Source organism: Haliotis asinina, chromosome 5, assembly GCF_037392515.1.
Source record: "Haliotis asinina isolate JCU_RB_2024 chromosome 5, JCU_Hal_asi_v2, whole genome shotgun sequence".
In the NCBI taxonomy this organism is placed as follows: domain Eukaryota; kingdom Metazoa; phylum Mollusca; class Gastropoda; order Lepetellida; family Haliotidae; genus Haliotis; species Haliotis asinina.
Genome location: NC_090284.1, coordinates 57,923,507 through 57,936,931, shown reverse-complemented (window position 1 = coordinate 57,936,931; position 13,425 = coordinate 57,923,507). Strand labels below are relative to the sequence as shown.

The 13,425-nt window shown below is 40.5% G+C and overlaps 1 protein-coding gene across 1 annotated transcript in view; it reads left to right on the top strand.

Annotated features, from left to right (window-relative positions):
- LOC137284201 (uncharacterized) overlaps positions 1-13,425 on the top strand; it is a 45,243-nt gene that overhangs the window by 26,398 nt on the left and 5,420 nt on the right. Inside the window, exons 9-13 of the mRNA XM_067815927.1 lie at positions 800-877; positions 6,546-6,606; positions 7,362-7,431; positions 9,764-9,903; positions 12,824-13,108. Coding sequence (XP_067672028.1) covers positions 800-877; positions 6,546-6,606; positions 7,362-7,431; positions 9,764-9,903; positions 12,824-13,108 — 634 coding nt within the window. The remainder of the gene's footprint in view (positions 1-799; positions 878-6,545; positions 6,607-7,361; positions 7,432-9,763; positions 9,904-12,823; positions 13,109-13,425) is intronic.

The following is a 13,425-nucleotide window of genomic DNA, read 5'->3' as shown; positions in this document are numbered from 1 at the left end:
CCTCATGTATCATGGATAGCCCGCTTCACGAAATGAATTTCATAGAACACTTAATGCTGCCATAAGATCACAAAATAAATAGAACCTGTTTCAGCAAGGAAAGTCATATTTCACGTTTGTCTATTGGCACAGTAATTCAAATAAGATTAGTGAAGGTTGAATCAGCGAATCACCCCAAACGTATGCTACAGTTTCTGTGATTTGTACAGAGTTTACATTATAGAGCTTTCGGGAAAGTGGGGACCATTAACTCGAGTAGCCCACAGAATATAGCCTGGAGTGCTCCAAATCTCTGATCCTATTCAATCTGAAGCATAGGCTTGAGTGGAGACTGGTGTTAACGCGGGGAACTGAAGGGGAGTGTGCCTCATCAAGGAGACTGGACATGGGGTAGTCCCCTGTAGTCTAGAGATTGCATACACTCGTCAGGAGATTGCACCCCTCGTTCAGACTCACGACTATCGTCAGCTGTCCCACAGCAACGTGAGACAGGGTTCCCCGGCGGCTAGTACTCGCGTACAAGGAGAGCTGTCTTTTGTCTCAACTTGAATGAGGTTGCCGTTAAGAGAGCATTCCGATATGTGATTGACGTATCAGATACAAAACTAGCTCGAATGGGTAGGACAAATTGGGAGAAGATTTATCGGAGAATAAGTGAGGATCGTTGTGGATAACTTCGGTATCCCACCAGTGCTTTCGGTAAATCAATACTGTCTTCCGTCCCGCCACCACTCCCGGAGCAGACGACAGCTAGTGCCAAAAGAAACATGGATGACAAACTTGTGAAATTCTGTTCCAGGAGTGTTGGATTTTTGCGTCACTGGCCAGTTGAAGTCCTGTCCGAGTGTCACCAATCTTGTATGTTCCATTATTTCAAGTAAGTAACATTTTTGTTTGTGTACACTGTCCCAGTTACAGCGTTGGTTACATTGTCCGGGTTAGGTGTTTTGTTTACATTGTACGATAAAAGTTTTTTCCCCTAATTTTGAATATCCATTATAATAACACGTTCTGTTTGTTGTCCACCTGAAGGTGGCGAGTGTTCTGACCAAAGGTATTTACATTATCTACCGTAGTATATATGTGTTTACGTACACTGATATATTTGAGAAAGGTTATGTTCAAAATGTGTAAGTGTAAGTATGTGTAAGCCTGAAAATAAAGATCAGATTAAATTAATCAGTATGGCTTCAAGAATGCGCCTGAACCCCCACCCCGCACCTCCCAACTTCACCCATACATATACACACATCTCTCTCTCTCTCTCTCTCTCTCTCTCTCTCTCTCTCTCTCCCTGTGCTATACAACAAGTGAGTTTTACGCGCGCTAATGTTTTACGGATCATTCTCGAATTCAGCGTCAATTCAAGTATTTATCGCATCATATAAACATTGGTAATATCTGTCAATATTTCAACTGGACAGCTTCAAATATTTATAACAGCACATCGTCATAGATCCAGCAAATACTGTCACCTGCCGACATACCCAAAATTCCTACAATGGTATTAAACGGCCTAATAATTGAGAGGGTTTGCTGTAATTAAACTTTTATTGGACCTCTTAACTCAACAAATAATCAGACTGACATAAGACCGGTTTGTTTGTGTTTGTTGTAACTAGGGTTGTGCCCGCCGTCATCATTTCATTCACTCCTGAATTATAGACTATTGTTAGCAGACTAAAATCACACATTGTTGAACAGTCTCTTTAAAATTATTTTTATTTACATATCATTTGTTTTGCAAACATAATCTTATCTTAAAAAGATAGGAAACTATAGATTATCTTAAGTAAGTCTTCTGCGTGCCGGAAATGACGTCATTGATTGCGTTCCCAACGGTAAAATCAGCTTTTTATCACACCTCCCAATATTGCCAATATCCTTATCCGGGATTGAATATATTTCAGCTTTTTGCTCTCCAAACAATGATTTTGCTCTTAAGACGGACTTACGCCGGATCGAAGCACAGAACCAGTATTGATCTTGCGCTGTGATCGCATATTTATACCGTGCGGGGATTAGCGTTCTTTGGGGATGTAAGCCGATGTAAGAGGGAAGTCACATTGTGCTTTCTGTGTGGAAATTGAGTTGACCTCGATAACACAGACTAGATCTTGGGATTTATTTTGTTTATAGTTTTGTCTGAAAGAAAGTAAGGATTAGTGACTGTAACATATTTTTCTTGTTAAAGGCGTGACTTTTATTTTGTTGTTTTCATTTTCAAGAAAAAAAAACATCGTTTTTCCTAAAAAGAAAATCGGTTTTCGTAGAATTGTTACATGGCACATGTTGGACTAGTTACTAATACTGAGCACTGAATGCTTGCGTGAGTGAGTGAGCAGGATTTGAAGAATATCATTTCTGGTTCATCAGAAACGGGTTTCACACATTATACGTATTTGGGGAATCGAATCCGATCTGAAAAAAGGCGTAAGAATGCTTTTATCACTCATTGTGACATTATGGTTCCAACTGTTATTTACAAATTCATGAAAAATCAAAATATCTACAATCAGGACCATGTAAGGGCTAGTCTTATATGAACCCCTCTCCTTACGAATTAAACGAAAGGAATTGGAGACATCATGGCAGTTGTTTAAGCTTCTATTGATATTCTTTACTTCTGTAAAATGATCCAGCTTGTGCCATGTAAACACCATATTGTCTGCATAAGTAATTGATTTTTGCTTTTGACGCGCAATGATCTCCGTGACACTGTGGCACTGTGATCACACTTTGTCGCAACGTGATCATCATTTAGTTGGGTTTTACGACGAGTATCTGTTGCAAGGGGCCTACTCTACCACACTGTGTGAATGTACAAGACACGCACTGCAAAGAAACTACACCGTAAAGGTCAGTGACGCAGGACGCGCATCTTAACACGTGTCTCACAGATAGAAGTGCACAGGGCACGTAGACACGGCTAGAGCTTATAGACACGAATACAGAATGCCAACGCGGCTTGAGACACACATAGTATATTGACACGAATACAGCATGCTACCACGACTTGAGATACACAGAGCTTTCAGACACGAATACAGTCTACTTCCACGGCTTGAGACATACAGAGCATATTGACACGAATACAGCATGTAGACACGACTTGAGATATACAGAGCATATAGACACGAAACCAGCATGCTAACACGGCTTGAGATATACAGGGCATATAGACACGAATACAGCATGTCGACACGGCTTGATATATACAGAGCATATAAACACAAATACGCAATGCTAACACGGCTGGAGACACAAAGAGCATACAAAACATTTAGATGCGAAAACCCTACTTCACAGAAGCACCACAAAATTATAATTATTAATAATATGTTTATGTTTTCAATACATTTAAGCAGCATGTCTGAGCTGATAGTAATACGATATACACCAACACACGCCATGCACGGCTTTACTGCATCACGTAGACCGTTGTAGTTATAGCGATCTCTTGTCCCGCCGTAAGCGTGGGGGTCGATTCTCCATTGTGTACAACGTGTAAAGTCGGACGTGATTCTCCTTGGATACTGCTGAAAGCGGACTAAAACTCATCCCACTTACTCGCGGGCGTCACAAATAATACATTAATCAATATATCGATTATCTAATATCAAATTGGAGTTTTAACATTTGTAATGCTTACGCTCGAATTTTCAGTCAAGGCAATTTCACGCAAACAACCCACATAACGGTACGTTTCACACCGTAAGATATGATCAATCAGCTCGCACCTTCACAATACAAACTGAATTAATATTACCAGCCTTAGGCAGGAAGGGGTTAGTAATGCACATTTCATATTAATTCGATATTAATCACCTCCTGTGGTGCAAGCGTACATAGCATATTCGTATGTACACCAGAAATAATGCCACATACAACATGTACATTGCTAAAGGCCAACTCACAATAGAAACCTAACAGTCAATACTGTCTCATTAATCAAGGAATTAAAAGCGTTGAATCCCCGTCTTGCACGATACCTTTCTGTGTGGTGGAAAAGTCATCAGTCACCCAGCTCTACACAATGGCTAAACAACCTTGGAGGTAGATTTCAGGGACTTGGTTCGGTTCGTTAAGATAACGTGACCGATATTTGATTTTTCACATGCTGGTAGTTGTGGGTTTCAACAATGACGAAATGTAAAGAGGAAATTAAGGTAGCTTGTTTTGATGGCCTTTCTTTCACATATGTGGGCACTGGTTTTTGGACAAGGGTTGTTAATGCAATCTGCAATCGTCATTAATCAGCTGTATAACAACAACATTCTATTAGCGTACATCAAGCAGGATGCATCAAGTGTTATATAATGTACTGCCACTGAAATCGATATGATTTGATAATTATCGTCTTGACATTTTGCTTAGAACATTGCCTTTGAAAGTAAGTATGAAACCAGTTTAGTTACGAATATGGGGTTTAATATGTCTAATTTGTTGACACTTGGAATTATTTATAAAGTTTTATATGCCAGCATTCTGATCTGGAATTCTGTGTTTGATTTGACAACAAAGGTTGTAAGTTTTTTTCACTCTTCAATATGGTGAATTCGGCATTTAAGTTTTCAATACGGGTATTTTAATTGAATAGCTCATAGCTGAATTATTAAATTTATTTTTTAATTTGTCATTCTAGCGGTTGGTGAGTAAATATGAAGCGTGTACCTTATGGACGATATTTAGACGACATTTTGATGTAGATTCTTATACCGGTTTCATTGATTACGCTATTGTTATGAGAAGCCTGTATCCATGATACAGGATTTGGCAATAATCACCAGAGTAACAACATGCATTTTGTTAAGCCAGACACCTGTAACTGTCTAAGAATACTTCCGTACTTTGGTGCTTCACCTTCTGGTTTTCTTGTCTATCTTTTATCAATGTCTTAGACTGATACACAACTTTGCGTGTAATATATTTATTAATGTTTCCTTTATTTTAACACCAGTGTTTTGTATTATTGTTTTAAATAAACGGTGTCTCTTAGGTCAAATATGGCCGTATGTTGTACATATATTTTTATGTACAAACTATACAACGTTTCCTAACAGCTCTTCCTCAGTCTGTTACAGTTCGATTCCCACGTCTGAGTATCCCTCTCTTTGAATGTATTAATATCGTAAAGCACTTCTCTATTAATCGAAGTAAACTCAAAAAGTAACTTCGCAATAACTGACTTCAAAGTTTCACATAGGTCCAAATAAAACCGATACGGCGATTCTACTCAAACGTATCGTCAACAACATAACAAAGTGTTTGGCCTGTCAGTATCGGATGCAGTATTTCCTTACGAATAATCTTTACATTGGTTGAATGTATAAGACAATACAGACGCTGTTCCAGAGAAGACATAAAACACGCACAATGTAATAGTGTATAAGTCTACTTGTATGGCGTAATGTGAAACAAGGATGTTCTCATGGGAAGCAGGTGAGTGACATTTCGCAACTGTAAATTCCGTTTAAGGAGGAATCTCGTACATAAATATAAGGTTTAATCTTTTATCCACGTTACATACAGGGTAATCACGTCTCGTTCGCAGTTACGTCCGTTGTTCCTAGTTCCCTCATGTAGAGTTTAAGTTTTATTCAGCTTTTGTTTAAGATCGACATCGCCATTTGATTAGAAATATGGACTATAAGTAGTCCAGTGTTCTAACGGTGTTGTTATTTGTCGTGAGGAGTAGTGTCCCTGCAGGCGTCAGGATCTGCTGATTTTGGAAGCCAGTGGCAGTCTATACTCCTTGACCTGTCTGGCCCAGATCCGTAGTCATGGGTTTGGGAAAAATGGCATGCGTTTCCGACTTCGGTCACATTGACCTTCCCTTAGCTGACATTCTATTATATATGAGGTCTGGGGGTATCTGTGTAGTTGAAGTGTTCGTTCGTCTTCACCTCATGGGCACAGTGTGTAAAGCGCAATTTGGTGTTGCCTGCCATGATACTGCTTGAATATTGCTGAAAGTCGCGTAAAACGATACTTTCTTACGCAGTTCAGTGTAAAACGAAAACACTGTTGAAATATCGCTAACTGCCATCGATCTTGTCCACATTTACAAACCTGATACATACAAAATCTCGAACGTGAAAAAATGTCCAGGCTAATAGCAAATGTTCCAACTTCCCAAGACGTATCAATGAAATATGTGTCATACTCCCCAAAAAGTTGAGAATTCAAACTGAATGTACACTGCTCGGCTAAGCACGGTTATAATGGCATGAGTTATGAACCTCCGTGGCTATTCTTCATGAATTTCTTCATTTTCTTTGTAATTGTCTTCGAGAACGTACGCTCTGAGAGACGGATCCTCATCAATTATTGGTATTATCATTCCTCACTTAGAAATGACTAGACTCATCTTGATGGCGTGCTCAAGGTGTTCGGTATATTGTCATCCTGATGCCCGGATGTATTGTGCAGAAATTACACTCTTCAATCCCTGGATATATCCAGTCACCACCTGATCCCCGCCATCGAAGTATTGTCCGCATAGAAATCTATTCGTTCTTTAATCTTTGTTTCTCTGTTCGCAGTCGGGGACAAGTGCTTGTTCGAGACAGTAACAACTCCGACTGGATATACATCGTAAAGTCGGTGAGTAGGGCTGCCGACAACGAAACAGTCCAGGCTTCATATATTGTTGCCTAACTATAATACGTAACTTAATACAAACTGTATATTGATCTTTCTTCAACGGCTGCCTGGACTTGGCAATCCTGTGACTGAAGTTGTGAGAATCGGTCATCTTAATTGGGATACGATTTGACATACAAACAGCCACGTGTACGGACCTGAACATCCTGGCCATTTTGTCGACAACGCTGGCTGGCGGGAGAGGTATATTTTCCCCCTGGAACCAGCCAGAAACCTACTAAGCGCTACGACTGTCTGATATCTGTGCTACAGTCTAAGAAGTACGACAGTCGTTGCGCTACGATACCCTCTTTGTGAAACGGGGCCCAAATCGGGTTGTAAAATTATGTGTGAGTGAGTGAGTGAGTGAGTGAGTGAGTGAGTGAGTGAGTGAAACTACACCAGAAACTGGCTGCATACATCCAACCCAGGTAACTGAACCACGATACGAATTTGACAACTTATCAATCCACGACTTACACAATACATACATAGAACAAACCTCCAAACTCGCCAAACATTCTCGGCTCCCATTGTAACTTAACTTCTCAGCTAGTAAATTATAGACTAGGTACAGGTTACGTCCCAGTGTTTCGAACTGATCCGTTTGTTGTATATTTAAAGGATAGTTTGTCGTATACCGACAGGGTAGTTTGCCGTATATTTACAGGGTAGTTTGTCGTATATTTACAGGGTAGTTTGTCGTATATTTACAGGGTAGTTTGTCTGTGTTGAAGAAGCTGCAGGCCGCACAGCCAGATGTCACAAGACACACGAAGGAAACAGGTAAACCTGATATGTTATTGTTTAGTCTGTACATAAAGCGAGCGTGGAAGACTTTGTTGTGACTGAGTGAGGGTCAGAATGTAGGAGTGTGTGAAAGTGTGAGAATGTGTGTGGGGTTGACAGTGGGTAGATGTACGAAGGGGTGCGTGAATGGGTACGAGGATGTAAGCGTATGGGTGTCTCAGTATGTGCACGTACTCAGAGATCATACCCCTACTCTTTTAGCAATATTCCAGTAATATCACCAGAAACGGGCTTCAGACATTGCTAAACGTTTTACCACTTCTCATTTCGACCATGATGTATACACGCCGATATCGCAAGGAAATGGGTCATCAAGGACGGTTAACTATCAGTAAACTATTGAAAACTCCCGTAAGCGCTGTTGAAAACCCCAGTTAGCAGTTACCGTTGTTTGAAAAGCCCAGTAAGCGTTGTTGAAAACCCTAGTAAGCGTTGTTTAAAACCATAGTAAGCGTTTTTGAAAAGCGGTTTACTTGAAAGTGCTCTTCCCACACCACTCCAAAGACATAAATAAGTGCCACTCTATACATAGGCCAAACAGTCATTCTTAGCTTTAAATTGCATTTTTCTCAAAACGATGCTCTGATGACGAACGCGTTCTATATAGAGCCTCTTGATTAACACCGGTCCTACTGGTAAACAACAGTTGCTGGTGATAATCAGCAGATGCAGGAACAGTCTTGTGTATCAAAGACTGATATATCTGACATTTTATGACACATGAACAACCTCATTACAGATGGTCAATTGTGGCTTTAGTACTGAGTGTACGTTGGCCCGGTTGAGTTGAATTGGCCTAGAGGATGAAGTATGCGCTCGTCACGCCGAAAGCCGGTTCGATTCCCATCATGGTTACAATGTGTGATGCACATACCTGGTGTCTTCAGCCATGATATTGCTAAAAGACGTGTGGAATCTTGCTAATATAAGTTCGTCAGCTCAGCAATGAGTTTACGCCGGACTCAGAGATATTCTATTTATATCGTGGCAGCCCATAAATAGTCGCGTCTGGAACAGACAATCTAGTGATCAACATCATGAGCATCGATATACGCAACTAGGATATGATGACATGTGTCAACCATGTCAGCGAGACTGTCACCTCTTGCGACAAGAATTGGATGCTGAAGATCAGTTGTATCCCGGATCTTCACGGCTGAGCAGTCATCTATGTACAAGGTTTGTCATTGTGGTCTCTCCATAGTTTGGGTCTGACAAACCGTCGTATATGTAGCGTCCCGCACTGTCAGGATAAGATGACAAGCATTCAGCAGTGTCGGCGGGCGATGCAATCATGATTACCCTATTCGAAGTATCATGCTTTGGGTCTCTTTTCGCGAGGTCCCGACTGTTTGTTCAGCTATGGAGTGAGTGAGTGAGTGAGTGAGTTTAGGTTTAAGCCGCCTTTTAGAAATGACCAACCAACTATGAAACGGCGGTTTACGAATAATATAACCAAACTCTACAAAGTGAGTGAGCATGACCACGCGAACCTATTAGTCGCCCCTTGGGTTTCTGAAGTCCACTTTAATCCCAGATATTAACAGTGCCGAACAATAATAACATGATGACGCATGTACGTGTCATTGTTAGCGGAGACATTAGTCTGACGTTTAAAACACTCGTCATTCCTAATGGCCGGTCCAGTTCACAATCAATTACACATTTCAACAAGGTGTGGCGTTTGAGGGAGAAGCACGCTCATACCTCGCGCTACTTTTGTCCAGTGAACATGTTATGTTCTAGTTTGAAGCCAGTTTTTTAAAGGTTAATAGAACATAACTGACTATCAAGCTGAAAGGAAAACGGATTTATCCGTGAGTAATAAATAGCCAATAAACCAGTCACTGCCGACATAGTGTTGTTTACACAGACAAAAAAGTCTCTTGCATGTAACGGTGAATGTAGCGTTAATGCCTCTGTAAATACACTTTGTCCCTAAGTGCGTCATGGTAAATGTTATTAGTGTCTATGTCTGACGTCTTTTAGTGTCCCTGCAATGTATTTCATTGTTTTAGGCCAGCGTACTCCAGACCCTGAGAGGTATTATTTAAACGTAGATTGCTGTATTTGCTTAAATCAGTGTATGAAATAAGCCCCAAACCCAGCAAGACATGGTTTCATTGTTTCTTTGACTTGGTAAACGTCTCTTATATTACGTCTCGAGTCTCTTTCGGAACACCCCTTATGGTAATCTGACAAAGCGTTCCTGCGTTCCCATCATCTCAACTAGCAGTTACGTTTTTCATTTTTATTTATAAAATAACCAAACATTACTATTTGATTTTGTTCCCAACTGTTGTTTCAGAAGAAAGTGACCAGCGTGTTAGTCGCTCTTTAGGGTCATGGGACCGTCGTTTGCGAAAGCGAAGAACGAAACGCCCACAGCGCATATCCATGACAGACCAGGAAGTATACAGGACCCAGTTTGAAATGGAGAAACGGCTGGTAGTGTTACGTTTATATTCATGACTGTTTTAAAACCTGACAACCTTTTAGTGTCCCTGTTTGATTGGACTCGGAAGTTATGCCGCCCTTTCTAAAAGCATGGCAACGTCCTCGAACAAACTCGCATGATCCTTTGGTCTTCCATACTCCTAATATCAAGGGCGTACCCCAATAAACAACGAACAATCCGGCATCTAAAGTTTCTATTAAAGCACGAAGAGTTGCTGTAATCTCAGCATTAACATTACACTCGTGGCGAGATCATTCACTTACTGGTTTCGTGGCTGCGATATAAACAGAAGTCATGTATTTCTACACTACAGCTAGCGCCAAGGGACCGTTTATGTCGACGTTAAATTATGCAGCTATGATTGTTTATAGGCTATATTTAAAGGATATGATTTAAAGTCTTTTAATGATTAATATCAAAAGTACATGAAGATAAGATCACATGGGAGATATAATAAAAAGATATATGTAATGTTCTCGCGGTTTTTCCTTTGGTGGGGCCGATGGGTTATTCTAATGGTTAAAGCGCTCGCCCGCTACGCCAAGGGTCGGGGTTCGATACTCACAGGACAAATCTTTGTGATGTCATTTTCTGGTGTGTCCATCCGTCCTGATATTGCCGTCATATCGCTAACGCGCCTAAAACCGTACGTACAGTATACCTTCCGTTGCGTCTTCGTCCCCCGTTAACCTTGTTGAAGCAACGTTCTTGAACTATCGAACGTCCGAGTTACCCGTGTTTGGAAACAGCGAAGTACTGAATGCAGAAGCTCATCAGTGAAATTATCAAGGATACGGCCTTCGAAGTGGCCTTATCGTTACGACTGCCGTAAAGTCCTAGTGGGTATGTCAGCCATATTGTGACTTGATGACTCTTTATTGTTAAATAATGCATTTCAAATGAAATAATTAAGGGAAAAAGTGACAATTTATTCCATTCCTTTTGAATTGTTTCATCAGCACGGATTTTATTACTTTACTCATAATCATTGGCATTAGCTAGTGGCATGTTCGCAAAATGAAATATCGTCTACATTTTAAGGGTATATTAACAACTACAATATGAAAACGGGTTATAGATCGTCAGCAAGTGGAGGTAGAGCATCATATGAGGGACCATGGGAACTTAAAATGATTTTGCTACATGCATGGACCTGAGTTGGATTTACACCATCCCATCAGCCGTTGGCGACTGTACGCCAGTCAGGCAAATATTAAATAGCATATATTCTGCGACTAACATTCCTGTAAGGGACGATGGGTTAGTGTAAAGGCTAAAGCCTCCGCTTATCACTGTTAAAGACCTGGGTTCGAATCCCCACATGGGTAAAATATGTGAATCCCATTTCTGGTGTCCCCTGTCGATTATCGCTGGAATATTGCTAAAGACGACGGAAACAAGTCTCATGTTCGGTCGAACTAGCCATGCCAAAACACTAATCACAATTAAAACTCTTCTCAAAATCATAGAACTTCTTTGCAAAGGTCATAGTTCATAATGCGATATCAACAGTGCAAAAGATATGTCTAGTGTCCCCGCCATGATTTTGTTGGAATATTGCTCAAAGCGACGTAAAACCACACTCACTCACTCATTAAAGTATGGGTGCTGGCATGTAAGCGGCTTTTGAAATGGGTCTCAGAATTGAGCTCGGCGTCACAGTCTTGAGCATTAGGATGATTTCTACTGATGAGATGTCTGGTTATGCCATATAAAAACGATAATCATATAGTATGCACATTGAACTATCACATACGATATATTATGGAATATTTAAAAAAGTATCAAATATCTTCCCTGAACTATGTGGACTAGGCTTGTTGGTTTCTTTAACTGCACGTATCGATCCTGGCACGTCAGTCACAACGATAAATTGGGTGGTGCTCCTTCAGCGTGAAGTAACTAGGGCAATACAATGGCATTTGTAATGAAACAATCCGCTGGTGTTTCCCGTATCTCAGCAATGCCAAAACAGACATGCTTTTTCCCCGAGAAAGTAATGCCATATGATCCAATAGCATGCATTTTTACTTCTCAAGGACTTGGTTGTTTTCACAGCGTAATTAAACGAACTGAAATCATAACTCAAAGAACTACATGGACGATTAGGATTCACGTTTGGAGACGCAGAGACTGCTCTTCTATATTACAGAAATGCGTGCCAAGATTCAATAGAATAATGATTTATGGCTGTCCTTGAGATAATATTTTCAATTTATTTTTAAATACTGACTTTGTAGATCATTTGTACACATGTAACCTGTTTGTTTTGTCACAATAGGGATACGAATAAGGAATATTGATGGAAACTTACTTGTTTTCCAACGTCGAGGACAGAGATAAGTTGGCTGAACATACATTAAAATAAATAAAATGAAATAAATAAAAATTTGAAAATGTATCAAGTAAACAGAGACGGACATCTTCCGGCTGCAAAGTAAATTTGACTTTATAGAATATTCCCTTGACTAGGGAAGATGGATAATCCATATAAAACGAAGATAGAAAGGAGGACGTACAATAACAAATATGATGCTAACTGATACTAGTATGTTAATTTGGGATAGAACCCGTGACGATTCTAGTTAGAATTGGTTCACCCCATACTTATCGTAAGAGGCGACTATTGGGATCGATCGTTGACTTGGTAGACACATGTCACCCTATCCCGATTGCGTAGATCGATGATCATGCTGTTGATCACTAGGCTGGTCCAGTATCGATTGTTTTCGGATCGCTGCCATAGAATATTTCTGAACGCGGCGTTAAACAACAAATAGAGTATTTTGAGATACCTGGCATTATGTAACAACTGATTGGACTATGCCATGGGACGTTCAGACAGTATCACGGGAACAGAACCCAGAACATATTATTGTGATAAGTCCCTGACAATCTTCTGTAACACAGGAACAGACCTTACCGGGATTTCACAACACTCAGGACCGACTTGGTCTCATAGACTATGATGCTGTCATTCGTGAACATCGTTCCCGTCTAGTACAACGACCTTCTGAGTCGACGTTGTTGCCAAAGATAGACGTTCCTGAGAGGTCGGAGAAGAGGCCCAGCCGGCGTGACAGCGTTACAGAGAGAACACTTCACCTTCCACCTATACACAACAAAGATGGCGACACTGATGATCACAGGAGAAGTCCGAAACCGGCAATACGACCCGTCAGCAAAACTGCCAAGGTATTATTTTCGGATAACCTTACGAATATACGTCAACTGGCCTGTTTGTCTGTATTCGTCTAAACCCTTTAAGCCTGGCTCTGAAAAGTGAAGCTCCTGTAGTAAAACCGCCAAGATATTAATTTTGGATAACGTTATGTTAAGCGTCACTTTGTCTTGTTGTTTCTATTTGTCTAAACCCTTTAAGTCCTGAGCTTAAAACTAAGGCTCTTGAAGCAAAACTGCCAAGATATTAATTTCGGATAACGTTACGTTAAGGGTCAGTTGACCTTACCTTATTTTTGTATTCGTCCGAACCCTTTAACCGCTAACCTTAA